The sequence below is a fragment of the Solenopsis invicta genome, chromosome 3 (assembly GCF_016802725.1).
Source record: "Solenopsis invicta isolate M01_SB chromosome 3, UNIL_Sinv_3.0, whole genome shotgun sequence".
NCBI lineage: Eukaryota > Metazoa > Arthropoda > Insecta > Hymenoptera > Formicidae > Solenopsis > Solenopsis invicta.
The window spans coordinates 1,762,368-1,781,359 of record NC_052666.1 but is presented as its reverse complement, the minus strand read 5'-3'; the positions used below and the strand labels follow the sequence as shown (position 1 = coordinate 1,781,359).

The window sequence follows — 18,992 nt, the reverse complement described above, 5'->3', positions numbered from 1 at the left end:
ACATTATAAATTGGAAATGCTATGCATTTCTGTAAGCATGCATATAGATCAAATATACTTCTAAATGTTTCAATATTTTTTCAATTATTGAATAATTTCTTTTAATTTTTCTTTTAATTTTACAATATTTGTGTCTAAGGTGATTCGCGATATTGTTATAGTTTTGCCAAAATACTATTTTAAAATTAATTGTAGTTATCAATATTTAAAAGATCAATACGTATTTATTTCTATAAGTATACATAATTGTAAATTATTATTTCTATGCAGGTTTTATTAAATTTTTAATATTATATTTTGAGTAATATTGAAATTGCATATATTAACAATCTTATAACGTTATTATTTTCTGTGTACCATGTTACTCAATTTATACAATATCATGTATTTGTATAATACAATATATAGCTAAAGATACAACTATTAAATTAAACGCATTTCAAAATATAAATTTTTGTACTAAATGTTATACCAAAATATTTTAAATTCTTGAAATAAGATTCGAATTGCGAGTAAATATACGAGTTATAAATTGAATTAATTTTCCCATAATTTTGTTTGAACATTTTTATAAACCAAATAATTAGGGAAATCCGATTATGTAAAAAAAAAATCATGTAGTAAACTATTAACGGTATAAACTTGTTAGTCGTTTATCTTTTCAAATCACTATGTATGCGTAAATTTCCAATACAATGAAGTACCTTCTAACACTTTTAATGCCAAGAACGACTCGTCATCGAGTAGTCTTGCCTTATCGTTTGCCGAAGTACATCCGTGTGCTATCGTATGTCGGAATATTAAACACAGTGTTGGCTTTACCAACCTATTTGTTCTCATAATCAGCTTAAAATTATTTAACAATTTATTGGAAAAAATGTGTAGTAAATTTTATTTGCTTACGCTACTGATGTAGTTATATTGCATTAATAACTCATGCATATCTTCTGCACCAATTGTACGAAATATAATCCACAGTATAACTGTTATACTGTGATATAACTTACTAAATTTACGTAATATAGAACAGAATGGAAAAAAATTACTACATAAGGTAAAGTGAAAGTTTTACTAATAAGAGTCTTGTATCGTTTCTCATACACATTTAATATTTGTTCTTCTCTTCAAAAAACATTTCAATTATTTAATTTCTTTTAGCTTTTAGGACGATATACATATGTTGTCTTTCTTTACTAGCCACAATGTAACTATGATTTGGTATGTATTATAAAGTAATGTTTGCTGTTATCTATATAAAATTATCTAAATAATTATTTAGATGAAGAAATAGCTTTATTTTATTTTTATCGAGATTATAATATACATTATCTTTATTTTTATCTTATATAAAAAAAGTGTTACCTTTTTCAAATTATTTAAGATGACGTAAACAGTAATGAGAATGAAGTATTGGCTTTATATATAGCCTCAACCGCCAAATTATAATTGATTCTAACAAAAGAATTTTTTATAGTGATAATAAGATTGCATTCCAAAATTTACTGCTACTTCATAATATTTCTAGTATACGTAACGTGAAGTACAGATTTTCAGTATTGGTAATATATATCAGAATGCAACTAAGATTGCACAGATCAGTAGTAATCCAAGGATTGCCCTAAAATTATAAATGTAAAAACTTTTACAAGGAATTTTGTCAGTCATTGTAAATATAATGTGAATTAAGAAATATTCTTTCCATTTTTTAACTTTGATTTTTATTAACGTATTGATTTCAACAAAGAATAATTTTTATCAAATTAAATTATTTGAATTTTTTTATTTTTATAAAATAAAGATTTAAAAATAAAAATATAAATATATTGTTTTCATATTTTAAATCGTTTTGCTCAACAGCAATATTACTAAAAAGATTATTTATAAAAGTTTATATGTAAAAGAATTAAAGATTAAATATAAATAAAGATTAAAAATAAATTTATCTTTTATTATATAAATTAAAATTAAATCATAGTCACCACGCATCTGCCAAGATGTAAAGGACTTAGATGATGATGATTTAGATAACTTCAAGTTATTTAACCAAAACACGCATTTGTACATGTATAAATTAGCATAATAACTACAGTAAAAATGGAAGAATGTTTTTCTTGTAAATGTTGCTTGTTCATCAAACCGGTTCAAATAAAAATTAAATGAGCAAATAATTACGTTGCTTGAAATTCATAATACACGACAGAGAATAATATCTTTGGATAATCTCTATAAATAATGCCATATTATAACGACATTAGAAACGTTTAACTAACGAATTTTAAGAAAACTTATATCCCGGAACTCGAGTCGAATAGTTTATACATTAACTGCGAATCATAATTCAACTACAACATTTATATAAATCGCAAAATATAAAGATAAGAAATAACATTAACACACAGCAATCAAATCTGAACTCTATTGTATATGTTTGTAATTAATGTACTGCTTACAGTTTAGAAGATTTCTATGTAAATGTAGTTTGAAAATATCTTTTATCAAACTCTATGTCTATCTCTACGAATATCTTCAACAACAAGAAATCGATCCCCAAAAAATCCTACACGTTGCTATGCTAGACATATATGTTATGTCTACATTATCTTCTTCATCGGAACTGCGTAGACATGCAGTTGTCCGTGATCATTGTGACCTAGGTCTACAACTCTGTGCTAAAAAAGTGTTAAAGTGTTAATATTATTTTGCATTAAGAGTACTTTTCTTATTCTTAACATACCAAGATCAAACAAAATTTTTTGTATTCTTAATACTTCTCATCCATCTTGTCTTTATTCTATCCCAATAGTATATTTAGAATAAAAATATCATTATAAAATACAAAGGTCTTGAAAATAATCGTATTAAAAGTATTGGGATTTCATGCATCATTCAGAGATTAATTGCGCACTTGCCTATCCTAATTATTTTTACAAATTAATAAAAATCTTTTCTTGTCGTTCTTTCACCGTACATATTCTTTGCTTTTCAGATAAAAACTGCAGAATGAAACTACGCCCTTTTCCATAATTCGTTATTCGCGCTTTGCTTACAAGGAAAAGTAAAGAAAAGTCAAATTATTTTTGCTAAGTCTCGACGCATCAATAATTTAACGATGTGTATACCAAGTAAGAAACTACTTCGTGTTTCGTACTTCTGCTTGTTGCTTCGTACTCGGCGTCTCACGGAAATTCAACGAAAATTCTCACGAATTGCGATATAAAGCAGAGCTATAATTCAACGTTCCAACGACTGCTCGAGCTTATTATAGACAATCGTAAGCTGAAAAGTCCTAATGACGAGATCAATTCTACACGGTGTAATTTACATAAAAATTGTATCAGTAATGAAATGCCATATGACCCATATATTAATTCTACAAAGAACGAGAAAAAGAATGATGATTCGGAACAATATGAATCTCGTAGACATATCACAAAAGATTATGATGAAAAGAATAGAAGGTCTTTAGGTGGTATAAGTTTCAGAGGTGGCAAAAGTATCAAAAGTGTCACGGAATTATCCACCGAAAGTGTCACGGAATTACCCACCGAAAGTGTCACGGAATTACCCACCAAAAGTGTCACGAAATTACCCACCATGAAACTACGCAGCGACATTGATAATTGCACAAGATTCTGCTGTCCTCCATATCATTACATGTCGATAAGCGGCAAATGCATTAATGGAACCAATTACAATTAACCAATATTGTACAAAATAAACGATACAGAAATGTGCAAAATCACTTATGATCCATGCTCTGAAAGAGGATTTGAACGCCGTTTTGCCAATATTTCTATCATCGATAGAATTTTGTACGAAGATCTCAACAAATATAATTTATCAATATTAAACTTCTGCTTGGCCACTATGTATTCGAATATGCTTCACAATGATAGCATTTATCATATGTTGCACTAATGATGATGAATCTAAATATCCGGTATATCTATCTGTGTGTCTCCTAGTTTCTTTGCCGTTTCTGCTGTTGACATTCATAGTATATACTGTATTGCCAGAACTTCAAAACGTACATGGATATACATTACGTGCACACGTTGTCTCATTATTTATCACATATGTATTTATGTTTTGTGGTACAAAAATTTCTAAATTAGAAGAAATTGCTGACATAAACATATGTTGCATTATAATAGGTATAAACTACATAATGCAGTAATATGTAAATTTGTATATGTATATAAATAGGAAGTACATTATTTTTTTATAATAACAGTTTGATAATAATAATTTTTATAATTCTAATGATAACGCAAACTGTTTCAAACGGTAGCGTTATCATTAAAAATTGTAACGTTATTATCAAATCGTTGTTCTAAACACAATAAAAGTAATGGAAAAGTAACGACTTTCCATTTCTGTGTGCGGGTGCGTGCGCGCGTGCGTGTGTGTGTATATGCGGGTATAATAAAATACATATATTTATAACAATTGGTAGACTTAATGTATTCTATATTTCTTTTTTCTGATAACTTAATAAAATAAAAATTATAAATCTTTATAAAAACGATTAAGTCAATGGTCAAATAAGAACAATGTTTTCATTTTGCTGTCATGCATGCTGCATTCAATTTTGGCAATCTAAGGACGAAGTGCTTCCACAAATTGTAATTTGTGGAAGCACTTCGTCCTTAACAATCATATAAAATCTTCATTAATTGATAATGTATCTTTGCTAACTAAGTCAAAGTTAGATTTTCTGAAAAAAATTGACGATATGTTCACAAAACACATGCGGTGCATTAATTTGTCTGATGCGCTAAAGCTCATTTGTCTGAGAATAGATAATAGATATTTAAATCTTGAATGTTACACACGCACTCACACACGCAAAAATCATATGATCAAGTATTTAATTAAAATATTGCTGTGTGCTTAAATTTACTTTTTTTTTTATAAATTCATTATGCGAAAAAATTAAGAAAAAATTTTTAAAAAATCTTATGCTAACTTAACAATAACAGACAATAACAGACAATAAATCTGATTGATATTCTAATAGTTCTTATGGATTAACATATAATTATTTATTTGATTTTTTCAGCTTATGTTTATCATTTCTTCTTTTTATCGAGTTTTTTCTGGCTAAATGTAATATGCTTCGATATTTGGTGGACATTCAGGTAAGCAATATAAATTTTATTCTATCCCAGACAATACACACATTTAAAGGACATTTAAAATATATATTAAAGACGTCTTTTAGACATGCGCTGCTTTCTGAGATATTATATGCAAATACAATGTGTTTAGTTTCATTTAAATACAAATGTTAACTTTCATATTTCTTAAACGACTTAGAACAAAACATTCAAACAATAAAATCGAATCAAAGAAAAAACTTCAAGAGCGAAAAGAAATCTCTTCTCATTCTTAAGATGGGATAATTCATTTGCGAGTATAAAAATCAACAAACACATGTCCATTATAAATATTTATACTTGATATACGCAACAGTTTTTATGATTATTTTGCAAGATATTGCTTATAAAGATAAAATATTTTGTTTTTAAACATATATGTTAGATATTAATTTGTGACTTAATATAAATCATATTTCACAGAAAAATCCGTTTGTGTCGATTAAATATGAAGCAAGTGAAAAAGAAGTTTGTGATATATTCGATCTATGCATGGGGTGTTCCTTTGATCTTTACCATTTTCTGTGCCATTATGGATAATGTTTGTGGGATTTTAGAAAATTGGAAGCCTGAAATATGTGTAGACAAATTTTGGTTTGGTTGTACGTGATATTGGCAATGAATTTCTACTAATGCTAGCTAATGCAAGCGGAACTGAAAAGCTTTGTCTAAATTTAATAACTTACAATTAAAATAATGAACACACATACGCATATTAGTGTGTAATGCAAAAAATTCTTTTTTCAGCTAAGAAGGCAAAAACGCTATATTTTTACGTACCTATTTTGGCTACTGTCATCAGTAATAGTTTCTTCTTTATCGCTACAACTGTATCAATTATTCATCAAATTATACGTTCAACCAATCATTTAAAAACATCAGATAACAAGAGTTACAATAAAAATAAGCACAGGTTTGTTTCAGTTTAAAAAAAAAATTGTTTATACAATAAAACATGTTTTTTTTGTAGATATAAAAATTTAATTTTTTTTTTTTAATTTCCCTAAGAACAGTAATTTTTGGCCAAAAAAGTATGTACCCCCTTAAGAATGTACAAGTGATAAGTAAAATTTTATTTTCAAGTGTCTTAATATTCTTAATACAAAAACGTTTGTTTACAGGATTAAATTGTTTGTAAAGCTGTTCGTGATGATGATTTATGGTGGAATAATCTGGATTATAGAAGTAATAGCGTGGAAGAACACCGAAGATTATTCATTTGTTTTGTATCCTACAGATATGTTAAATAGTTTGCAAGGTGTCATTATTTTTGTTATATTCGTATATAATAATAAGACGAAACAATTGCTACTAAAACGATTTGGCGGGCAATCGTGCGGTCCATTTTGTATGGTTCCAGCATACAAGGATACCACGACGTCGAATATCACTTCCACATTGACAATGGAATCCTCGCGAGAAATCGATTCATTTAATCAACAGTCAAGTGTGTAGAATTTTAAGGATGTTTAAGCAAAATGCAAGAATACAGAATACGAGCTAAAAGTTATCGTAATTACAAAATAGTAAAATTTTTATGTTTTTATCCCTCTTTCTTCCTAATAAACAACCAAAAAGTTTGGTTACAAATGTTGGAATTTTGACTCTGAAACCAGTTGCAAAGAAGAAACCCATAGATTCGAAAGATTACAGAAAAATTGCATAAACATAAAATTGAACTATTTCAATATTGTATGGAAGATGCGAAATGTTTCTGTAATATTGCTGCAATATTGCGGCAGCATCGAAACATCTGTTCTTCGAAATATTATGATATATAGTACAGCTACAATAATATTACGGAGCGAAGTATTTTATAATAAAACACATTGTGAAAAAATATGTAAAACGCTTTAAATTTAATAGATAAACTCTTACAAAAGAAATAAGAAAAAATTTATTGTACATATATCTTCACAACCTTTTTGCATCCGAAATTCGGATGAAAAGAAGTGTAAATTTACCCATTCTGTAAAAAAAATGTTGTCATCTTTCTTCATTATTTTTATACATTCTCAAAGTTTATCTATTAAAAAATCTGAAATAATCTGCATATTAAAAAGTTATAATTAACTTTTTATGTAGAAATAAATATTATTGCACAATGTTCTTCAATGTAATTAACACCAATTACTTTACTTTGTTTGTTAACATATACTAAACGATACTAAAGAAAAATGCTAAACAATGGACAATTAAAAATATATAATTTTATTTAAAAAATGCTGTGTTTTTTAAACAAAATCAATTTTTTAAACTTATTTTTAGCATTAACCATATTATCACTTTTCGTTTTCTAATTATTCAGTGAGATACTTCTTTATAAATCATGTTCTAAGTGATATTCAATTGTATAATATTAATAATGAATGTCATATATTAATAATAATAATGAATATTTTTGCAAGGTTAGCAAACAATTACTGTAAACAATTACTGTAACCAACGTTGAAATGCCCGCTCTGCAAATTATTACAATGTGAGACTACAGACTACGGTAATGTAAAATGTTACAGTGCAATGTATTTTTTAAATTGAAACCTTTACAGCACAAACTGTTGCAACGTTGCAGAAATATTACAACAATATTTATACAAACTTCTGTGCTGTATAAATACAAATGCAGAATGCTTCAAAATTTTATAGGTAAACTTTGAAAATATCTAAAGACATCCAAGTGCAATAAAAAAAAAACCATTGTAATTATTTATTTATACATTATAAAGTTTATGTAGGAGTACGCGTTATAGGGTCATTGCACCAGTCGCTGAACAGTCGCCAATAAATGACTGTTTAGAAAAACTATTAAAATAATAAACTGCAAAATTAATTAATATTGTTAAAATCTAATTTTCATGTAGATTTTATTAAAATGTAATTGCATTAAATTATTTTGTGTTTGTTCATTGACTGGTCCAATTTCTTATTTGTTCATTGACTAGTGCAGTGACCCTATATTGCATCTATTAAATGTAATGTTGAGATATCGCGAGAAGCATTTATTTTTTCATAGCAATCAGTTCTTTTGTTCTCGTTGTTATAAAGAAAGAATCGTCCTGCGTGACGGATGTAATTTTCATCTTTGCTATTATAATAAATCAGATACAAAAAGATAAACGGTTTATTTCTACTTCAACCCAATTGTTTGATCCTACGCGTTACGCTAACGCCATCTAAGCTCGCGGCTATCATGCGATCTACCGGCAGGACGCCGATCTACATTTTATGTACTTGTGGGGGAATCTCGAGCGAGAGCGCGCGCTTCCGTAACGCACTTCTTCTCGGCAAGGTCCATGGATTGGCGTTGGAGGGGAAGGAAGGTCGTTGCATAGCCGCCATTTTCGAGACAGCGAGTCAGTGTTAGTGTATGTACGTAGATAGTAAGGTACTACAGCTATTAGTTGTGTGAGTGAGCGAGTGTGCAGTAAAAGTATGGCCGTCGCCATTTTCGTTCCACATCGTTGAAGTGGATGCAACGACCTTCCTTCCCCTCCAACGCCAATCCACGGACCTTGCTTCTCGGGTCATCGACGCAATCGCAACTCACGTGTGTGAAATAAAGGGTATCATCAGAATTGTGACCAATACTTCTATCATCCCTTCCTAAAGTCGATTGAGTACAATCGCACACCAATAGTTTACAATTTTTTTGCATTCAAATGCAAAAATGTCGTGAATTTATGCAATAAGCAACAAGCATTTCTAGCATTTTTTTCAATATTTTTATATATTATCAAAATTCATCTATTAAAATCTAAAATATATTTTACATGTCAGAAAATTATTGTAGTATTTTTTTATAAAATTTTTGTAGGAATGGAAGATATTACACAATGTTACATAAGGTATACATGGATATATTTTCTAAATTAGTCAAGCTATCGACTTTAAAACTTGTCAGCCGTGAGTCTTTCCATTATGTATGCGTAAATTCCCAGTACGATAAATTATTTTTTCTTAAGGCTATCAACAACTCGCCTTCCAGTAGTCTTGTCTTAACATTTGCCGGAGTACGTTCGTGCGGTATCGTTTACTGGAAAACGAAATTGGACACAGTGAAATGACTTTACTATCTTATTTGTCATCATAATCATCCTAAAATTAATCACAATCGTTACAAATAACAAATTCATATACATTAGTCAGATTTTAATAGTTTGTCCGGAAAAAGTGTGTGATAAACTTTTCTTGCTTATGCTCCTGTTAAAAGCGTTATTATAATGCAGTAATAACTTGGCTGCTGGTACAAATCTTATAATTACTAAAAAGTTTTACTAAGTAATATCTATTAAACGTAATGTGAAATAGAATCCAAAAAGATTTTTTAAATAATATAAAGTACAAGTTTTACAAGAAAGATCATTCACCTGTATTATGTGTCGTATACAGATAATATTTGTTTTTCTTACCAAATAACATTTAAATTATTTAAGTACTTTTCTTTACCTTTTAGGACGATTGTCTTTCTCTATTAGCTACAATGTAATTACGATTTTGTGGAAAAGGAAAGTAAAATATTACTTTAAAAATAACATATTACAACATGCGTTTACTTGATGATAGCAAACGATTAATTAATTTTAGTAATAAATGTATTAATTTCTCATTATCAAATACTGTTGAATAATTTTTCGACGACTGCAATTTATTCGAAGAAATGCAAAGGTTACTATAGAGCACGCATTTATTAGACGTTATCAAGTAATCGGCTGATTCTATTGGATATTGTTTTACAATTTCACTGTAAAGTAACATTTATAAAATATTTAGAAACAATGTTATTAAAACATTTTTTAAACATTAGGATATATCACATTATTGGATAAAGATTTAAAAACATTTATACAGTATTATATAACAACGTTGATAACTCATATAAAATCAATTTTCCGTCATGTTTATTTAATGTTCCTTGCTTGCCAAGAATGGAAAAATGTTTTCATATAAATTTGCTTATTCAGTACAAACCGGTTAAGATAAGAACTGATTAAGATAAATGAGTAACTACACTGTGTACAACTCTTATAGTGTGGCTGAGAATAATATCCTTAAATAATAATGCCGTAAATAATGCTGTATTATAATGATATGAAAAAAACGATTAGCAAAGAAAATTCAAAAACATGTCCCGGAACTTATATTCGAAATTTAAATCTTATCTTATACATTAACTACAATAATTATTATATAATTCAAATGATTTACATAAAACGCAAAAGAAGTAACATTAACAAATAGTAATCAAATCTAAATTCTAATGTCTGTTTGTAAAACAGCTTGTAGCAGAGAATTTTTTATGTTATTGTAATTTGATAACATCGACTTTTTAAACTTCATACTTCAGCTACACTATCGACTTTGATAACAAAAATTTTGGAAAGTCCTAAATGCCTCTGCGTTTACATATATGCGCTATACTTAATATTTTCTTCTACTATCGAGAACTGCATAAAAGGCAGGCTATTGCTTAGGATCAACGTGATGTTGCTCCACAACTTTGTTTTAACAAAGTGTTAACGTTATCTCGAATGAACAGTATTTTAAACTTCTTTATTTTTAACATATTAGATCAAACAAACTTTTTATTCTTAGCACTTCTCATTTATCTCGTCTTCATTCCAATAACATACATGTAGAACGAAGATTTATATTATCCTAAGAATAAAAAGATATTTAGAATTATACAATGCTGTTAAGAATGTAGAGGTTTCATACATAACTCAGAGATTAGTCACGCATTCGTCTATTCTAATTATTTTTAACAATTAACAAATCTTTCCTCGTCTTATGCATTCGTTGCTCTTCAGACAAAATCGCTACGGATTTCAGCTCCGCTCGTTTCTATAATTGGCAATATCACACTAGATATTTCTTCACAGGACATGAAGAAATTCAACTTAATTTTGTGAATTCGATGCATCAATAGTTCAACGATGTATATACCAAGTAAGGTACTTTGGTGTTTCGTGCTTCTGTTTGTTGCTTCATCCTCAGAGACTCAAGAAAATTCAACGAATGGCGATAACCAAAGCGACAGTTCGACGGTGCAGTATGATCTCTTCGTAAACTCTATGAAATATCGAAACAACAAGATAAAGTCAACACGATGTATATCAAGTGAAAGTTTTATCAAGAATGACAACAAAATGGAATATGGGTCCTATATTAATTCTACAAAGAACGACAGAAAAGATGATGATTCGAAATGGCAATGTGAGTCTCGCAGGTCTATCATAAAAGATTGCAAAGAAGGCAATCAGATTTCTATGGAGTCTGCCGCGAATTCTATAGGCATCAATAATTCCATAAAAGAAATTAAGAATTTCTCCAGAATTGAAAAAGAAAGCGATTCCACATCGTATGAAAACAGAAATTGCAATAAAAACAATAAAATTCCAGAAAGTATTAAAATTGTTTCACATAAAATGTGTCACAACATTACTTGTGTTCAGCTCTGTTGTCCTGCCCGTCATTTCATGATGATAACGGGCAAATGCGTTGCTAATGAAAGTGGTACTTACCATTTGCCAAAGATATGCAAATACAAGGACTGTCCCGATGACCCAGTATTTTCCGTGACTTTCCACGATCCATGCCTTTCACAAGAATTAGAAAAAAGTATGCTTCATAAAAATAAATACCATTTTCTCTCTAATGGCTCTTTGCACCAAAGCTCTGGCAAATTAATTTCACCGACGTCTTACTGCTTAGCCAGTTTTAATTTAAAGATTTATGAAGTAATGGTCTGCAATAATCAGAAAATGTATCGGAAGAGATTGTATCCGATATACGTATCCGCGTGTCTCCTAGTATCTTTGCCGTTCCTGCTGGTGACGTTCGTGGTATATTCCATATTACCAGAGCTCCAAAACATGCATGGCTATACATTGCGTGCATACATAGCCTCATTATTTATCGCATATATAATTATGTATTGTGGTCAACAAGTTTCCGAATTACAACCAGTTAATGACAAAAGATGTTGCATTATATTAGGTACAGCATCCATAAACTATATGTAATAATACAGTAATGTAATTTTTATATTATAGCAGCATGTTTAAAGTAATTAGTAAATTTGTTTCCCGTATTTCTGTTTCTTTCTGATAATTTAATAAAAAATGTTACGGACAAATTTAGCAATAATTATAAACTTGATTGATATTTTAAATACGTACTTGGTGATTAATACATTATCTATTTGATTCTTTCAGCATATATTTTGAATTTCTCTTTTTTATCGACTTTTTTCTGGTCAAATGTAATATGCTTCGACATTTGGTGGAAATTCAGGTAAGCAATATATATGAATTCTACATTAATTGTAAGCAACACGCATGTTTAAAAGATGTCTAAAAAGCATCTTTTAAACATTCGTTAATCTCTGCGATTTTATGTAAATATTATAATACTCAGTTCCACTAAGTAATAATGACGTTAACGACTTTTATATTTCTTAAATGGATTGAAACAAAATATTCAAATAATAAAATTGATCAAACAAAAACTGTAAAAAGAAACCTAGTTCTATTCTCAATTTAGATAGGATAATTTATTCGCGTCTGCAGAACCAATACACATATGTCCATTAAGAACATATATAGAGGAAAAGAGGGTGTTATGCCTACTGTCGACAATATGGCTACCCCTATTATTTCCGTTAATAGGTGACGTATTCTAACAATTGCTTATTGAGTTATTCGTTTAGTAGCCCGCCGTTTTTTAGTGATGATAATATGCCAATACATAATGACTGACAATTGTTATAAGGCATTTTTATTTTTGAGAACTTCTAAACTTTTTCAAGGTCCAAGGTACACTTTTAATCTTTAATTACATATACTTCCTCATTATTCTTAAACTTGAGTGCATTATCACACGTAGGTATATACACTCGAGTGTTTTTTTGTTATTTATCTTTTTATTCGGCCGTATACATTTCGAATTATACAAAGTTAAAACAATAACATGGAATATTATTAATATGGTTTTTTAAGTGAAATTTTTATATCGAATTATTTCTTCGATAAATTGATTGTCATTTTAAAGAGCGGTGTTAGAAACATTAGAGACATCATTTTATGCTTGCCGTTTAATGTTAAACAGGGATAAAATAATATTTTTAATGAAATTTCCAATGGTACTTCTAAAGCTTCTGAACGCAGGAAAGTTCTAAATCAGAAAAATTCTAAATAACAGAAAATTGAAAATATATATTACAAATATGTTTTTGGACCGTGATTTTTTAACCAAAAACTCGACTAATATCGTTCCACAACCACCGTATTCACCTGATTTGGCTCCATGCGACTTCTGGCTATTCAGCAAACTCCGGGGACACCGTTTCGAGTCGATAGAAGAGATTCAAGCCGCTGCGAAGAAGGAGCTAAAGGCCATTCCTGAAATCGATTATTACAACTGTTTCGAAGATTGGAAAATCCGTTGGAATAAGTGTATTATATCAGGGGGGGATTACTTTGAAGGGGACGAAATTGATTTGCAAGAATAAATAAAGAATTTTCGAAATAAATGCAATGTCACCTTACTTTTTGGACACAGTAGTACTTCTTCGAATTCAACCAGAATGTGCGCCGAATTTTTTCCGGACATAACACAGTATGTCGAATAAGAATTAGTAATATCACGACTTTTATTAAATTAATTAATTTAATATAATAATTGATGCTGATTTGCATCTATATACCCATTCCCCCCTGAAAAAACTGTAAAGAAATTTATTGCGAAAAATAACACCCCACCCATAAAAATATATAATTTTGTAACAAGGCACTGTGTTTCTTTTAAAGTAAACTAATTTTTTTAAATGATTTTTACAGATAGACATATTACAACCACTTTTTTTCTTCCACTGATTATACAGTGCATTAGATTTTTATAAATCACGTTCTAAATAATAAATATTTCATTATTTTGAGTCTAGAATCGGTCAAACAGTACTTTAATGAATGTAATCGTTTAAGTTTCAATAGAAAATATTAATTATAAACAAAGTTTTTCAATAAAATGAAAATGGGTGCCATATTATCCCCTTCTCCTCTATTTGATACACATACATATTGTATATATGTTTTTATGATTATTGTCTTGCTAGAAATTAAATACAACAATGTTTTTGTTTTTAAATTTAGTGGAGACCGGGGCAATTCGGGAGACGGGGGCAATTAAAAAAAATGGTAATATCTTTTTATGGGTGCATATTAAAAACTTACTTTAAATACTATAAACGCGTCCTAATGTAACGGTGCTGCCAACAAACAAAGTTTCGTTGGTATCGGCGTCATATTGAAGTCGTAGTGAAAAATGTATTCTGCGACAGTCGAAGTAATTTCTAATTGTTAGCATTTCTTTGAAATTTGAGTCAGATAAATAAGGTTCTTTTTGAGAACTTTGAATGTATCGTATTCAAATTGAATGTATTTGAAACCTTTCGTGTTTACTTTTTGCTGTGTGATGTCTTTTTTGTCGATCATACACAATAATGCGCACAGTTGATGTCTGGGCTATTCAAAACACGAAACGTCGAATCGTTGTTTGGACGATTTTTCTCTTTTATATTTGCGTTCTATGTACTAAAATACACAATTCAATACTCAACAGATATAATTATACGAAATACGAATTGTCCCTGACTTGTTCCAAAAACGCTAAAGCAATAAAATTCTTTATTGTGTACTTGTATTCTTTTATTGTATGTAACATTTCTTCATAATACAATATATCCTTTTCTGAATAAAACAAAGTCTTAACAATGACTTTTTTACATTTTTTTCATCTTAAAACGTAAATTTCAGAATATTTTCGAACTAGCTTTCTTCCAGGCTCGGGGCTATTCGAAATATTTGACATTGGTCGATATTTTTATACGTACTTCAAAGGAAGTACATTTCCGTGTCCTATCTATAATGGCATTGTAAAGGGGAAGTTCAACCTTTCAAACTGTCCAACTTTTTTTTAATGAATCTAGGACTCAGAAGACGCAAAAGAAAAAAAAGTCTTCCGAATAGCCCCGGTCTCCCCTATATATTGATTAATAATTGATAATTAAATATAAATTATATTTTGCAGAGGGCTCCGTTCTTATCAAACAAGTATGTGGCAAGAGAAAAAAAAGTTTTTAATGTATTCCATTTATGCGTGGGGAATTCCGTTGATCCTTAACATTATTTGTGCCATTGCAGATAATGTTGTTGAAATATCAAAAGATTTGAAGCCACAAATATGTACGAAAAAATTTTGGTTCGGTGGTACGTGACATTGGCAAAGAATTCTCTACTAATATTAACTAATGTTAGCCGAACATGAAACTGAAAAGTTTCGCTTGGTTTTAACAACTTTCAATTAAAATAATGAACATATCTACGTGTATTAACGCGTAATGTAAAAAAATTTTTTTTGTTTCAGGGAATTGGGCAAAAACGATATATTTTCATATACCCATGAGTGCTACTATTATTATTAATATTGGTTTCTTTATCGCTATAGCACTATCAATTAGGTATCAAAATGTACGTGCAGCCAAACAGCTGAGACAGTCGGAGAGCAAGTGTCACAATGAAAATAAGCAAAGGTATGTTGAAAAAATCAGTGTTATTCGATGTATTTCTTTAGAAATCTGCATGATGTGCAATTCATCGATGCTTACCATTCTAAGGCAAAATAAAATAATTATTGCATAAATATCATTATATAGACATATATATAGACATATATATATATATATATATAATATGATTATCATATGTAAGTGTATCATATGATATTAATACTTTCAATTATATACCTGTACGTTATTTTCTTAATGAAAAAAATAGATGTCTTTACAAATATAGATTCATAATATCAATTTATCTTTATTTTTAACAAGATAATTGTTTTTAAACATTTTCATATAGTTATTCATCTTTATGACTTAGAAAGTTCAATAACGCTTTTTTTATTTTTTAAACAAAATTTTGAAGATTTCTAACATAAAAATGGTGAGAGATATTTGACCGTTAATGAAACAACACAACTTAAAATGCTTTCTACGGTCGCAGCTAGATCTTCGTGCTTGTTTTTTTTTATATGACTCATAGTCGATTATTGCGAGACATATCATCACAGCCTCAGTTAACTAAGACATCCGTACCGGAGATTCGGGAGGTCCCAGGTTCGAACCCTGGCTGAGATGATATTTTTCGCAATAAATTCTTTACAGTTTTTCAGGGAGGGAAAGTGTTAATATTAATTTCAATTTTAATAATACGTGATATTACCTAACTTGTTCAATATAGAGCTGTGTTATGACTGAAAAAACAATTCGGCGCGTAGTTCATTGAATTTGAGGAATACTTATTATATAAAATCACACAAATAAAAACAAGCACAAAGAACAAGCTGCGACCACAGAAGCATTTCAAGTTGTGTTATAAAAATGATGATTACAAATTTATTTTTAACTATCTTTTGCAATATACATAATATAAAAATATGCTTGCTCACAGGTTTAAAATGTACCTGAAGCTGTTTATAGTGATGGGAATAAGTTGGATTATAGAGATACTAGCATGGTTGATCAATTCTGTGCCGTCATATATTTGGTATCTCGCTAATATGTTGAATAGCTTGCAAGGTCTCATTATTTTTTTCATATTTGTACGTACGAACAAGATAAAGCAACAGCTGCTAAAACGATACGGCGGGCAGAACAGCGGTTTATTTGGTAAAAGTTCAATGTATAATGATAGAATATCCTCAAGTATTACTACCACATCGACATTAGGTACGGGACCTATGCAAGAAATGGATTCCATTAATCAACAGCAAGTCTCACAGCGTCTTAATCTTGCTCATAGTACTGAAACGTAAAGGAAAAATTTAATTATGAACAAATTAGTTACATTATATTGTACGTTCTTTTTACAGAAACAACAATGATACATAATATTTAATTAAAATGTTTTGTAAAATGGAATTTATATGTATTATTATTATAAATTGTTAATTAATAAATTTAAACTACAATTATGTATTTTGTTTATACAGGGTGTTTCAAAAATACCTAACACTGAATACGCTACGAGATTCTTTACATAAAAATAAGACAAAAATCCTAATACAAAAATATCGAGGCTATAATACTTTTCAAATGAGAAGTATTTACAGTAGGCAAATCATGTAGTCTAAAGATCGCGCGCTCAGTGACGATACAATGACAGTTGATGCTCTTGCACTTTTGTAAACTTGTTATTACATTGAAGTAATTACGATGATATTGAAATGCTTTATTAATTGAAATTATTTAAATATAAATTAGTATATGCATTATACATGTCATAATCATATAAAAATATTACAGGATATTAAAAATAATTATAATAAATTGTCAAAATTTACGAGATGTCAATGATTCACAAGACAGACAACTTCAGAGAAGAGATACATGTATGTCATACAATACTTATTGTGAGACACTTATTACCACAGAACATATACAAAGAGAAATGTCGATTCCGTCTTGAAAGAAAGGGAAACAAGTGACTGCCACGATCCTAGTGGGGTGGCACGTGTACTAAATACTGAATTGTTCTCATGTGGTAACTTACAAGTAATCTTGTTATTTATTAGTTGAGATATTAGGCGAGTTTTATAATTCATCGATTGATCAACCGCATTATGCGCAAATGGAGCTTTTATTGAAGTTGCATTTGCGCCTAATGCAATTGATCAACCCATGAATTTATAAACTCGTCTATTACAGCTGTATGAATTAATATTCTTTTGCAAAGCTTTTAAATTAATATTAGGTCAGTAAATACAATAAAACAAGAGAAATGAATAATAAAAGGCACTTTTATTTTTGTTATATATATAAATACATATATAACAATTCAGTAACGATTGACGTACATGTAAATACAGTAATAACATTAAATTCTTAAAATTCTTACAGACATAACTTACATTTAAAAGTTATTAATAAATTTTGTTAAACATATTAAAAGAACATCATAGGAACATTGACTGCTAAGCGCATGGAATACTAACATCGATCATATATGTTTTTTGAAACTGTAATGTACTTATAATATTTATAACGATTACAAATTATTACAAAGTTTTATGTCACAGAACAAAAATAACAAATGTGACAAGGACAATAAAAATAAAACATTCTTTATTAGTTGCTTAATATAAACAATAATATCACTATTAAATGAACATCATAAGAACACTACATGCTAAGTGCATAGAATAATACTGACATTAATCTATATTAATACCTTTTGAAATTGTACTTATAATATATAATAAAAGAAACAAAATTATTAAAGTTTCTTGTCACAAAACGAAAATAACAAATATGACAAGGACAATAAAAATGAAACAGTCTTTATTATAAGTTGCCTAATGTATATTCGTATGACTTTTTTGGTATTGCAAATTATTTCACCAAATAACACTATGCTACCATAAAATGTTTAACTTTACCAAAATGATCAGAACTTAATTGCTGTGGTTTTTTTTTAAGTTTATCTTTAACATATTTAAACATTAAAAATGGTAAACTTTTATCAACTATTATGTTATCACATCGGTGAATTGAGCAAAAAGTACTCACGTAATTTTTGAAAAATGCCTCTTTAAAAATATACTCAAGTTTATTCTTATGACCATTCATATCACAAAATTTGTACAGTTTATCATGGAGATTTTGTACTAGTGTATAATTACTTTATTACTTGGATACGTTAGAGCATCGGTAGTAGGAGAGTATTCTTTGAAAGTAGTGAACAAGTGATGTGGTAATTTTTCTGTAGCAAATAAATCAAC

At 28.9% G+C, this 18,992-nt stretch overlaps 2 protein-coding genes across 5 annotated transcripts; both read left to right on the top strand.

Annotated features, from left to right (window-relative positions):
* The first annotated feature begins 672 nt into the window (after positions 1-672).
* On the top strand, positions 673-6,736 carry LOC105207507 (G-protein coupled receptor Mth2). Of its 3 annotated transcripts, XM_011177014.3 has the most exons (7): positions 673-1,054; positions 1,159-1,218; positions 2,987-4,154; positions 5,063-5,141; positions 5,583-5,761; positions 5,907-6,072; positions 6,281-6,736. In XM_011177014.3, exons 3-7 carry the CDS (start codon positions 3,890-3,892, stop codon positions 6,612-6,614), a joined length of 1,023 nt encoding a protein of 340 aa, XP_011175316.1. In that variant the 5' UTR covers positions 673-1,054; positions 1,159-1,218; positions 2,987-3,889; the 3' UTR covers positions 6,615-6,736. The 3 variants fall into 3 exon arrangements, with proteins under 3 accessions (XP_011175316.1, XP_011175317.1, XP_039303292.1); XM_011177015.3 differs by lacking the exon at positions 1,159-1,218; XM_039447358.1 differs by lacking the exons at positions 673-1,054; positions 1,159-1,218 and having other exon boundaries at positions 1,968-4,154.
* A 2,261-nt stretch (positions 6,737-8,997) lies between these two features.
* Positions 8,998-17,199, top strand: LOC105207506 (G-protein coupled receptor Mth2). 2 transcript variants are annotated; one of them, XM_011177012.3, is made up of 6 exons: positions 8,998-9,214; positions 11,039-12,155; positions 12,374-12,452; positions 15,246-15,424; positions 15,582-15,747; positions 16,664-17,199. In XM_011177012.3, the coding sequence occupies exons 2-6, from the start codon at positions 11,093-11,095 to the stop codon at positions 17,025-17,027; spliced, it is 1,851 nt and encodes a 616-aa protein (XP_011175314.1). In that variant the 5' UTR covers positions 8,998-9,214; positions 11,039-11,092; the 3' UTR covers positions 17,028-17,199. The 2 variants fall into 2 exon arrangements, with proteins under 2 accessions (XP_011175314.1, XP_011175315.1); XM_011177013.3 differs by having other exon boundaries at positions 8,998-9,402.
* The last annotated feature ends 1,793 nt before the right edge of the window (positions 17,200-18,992 follow it).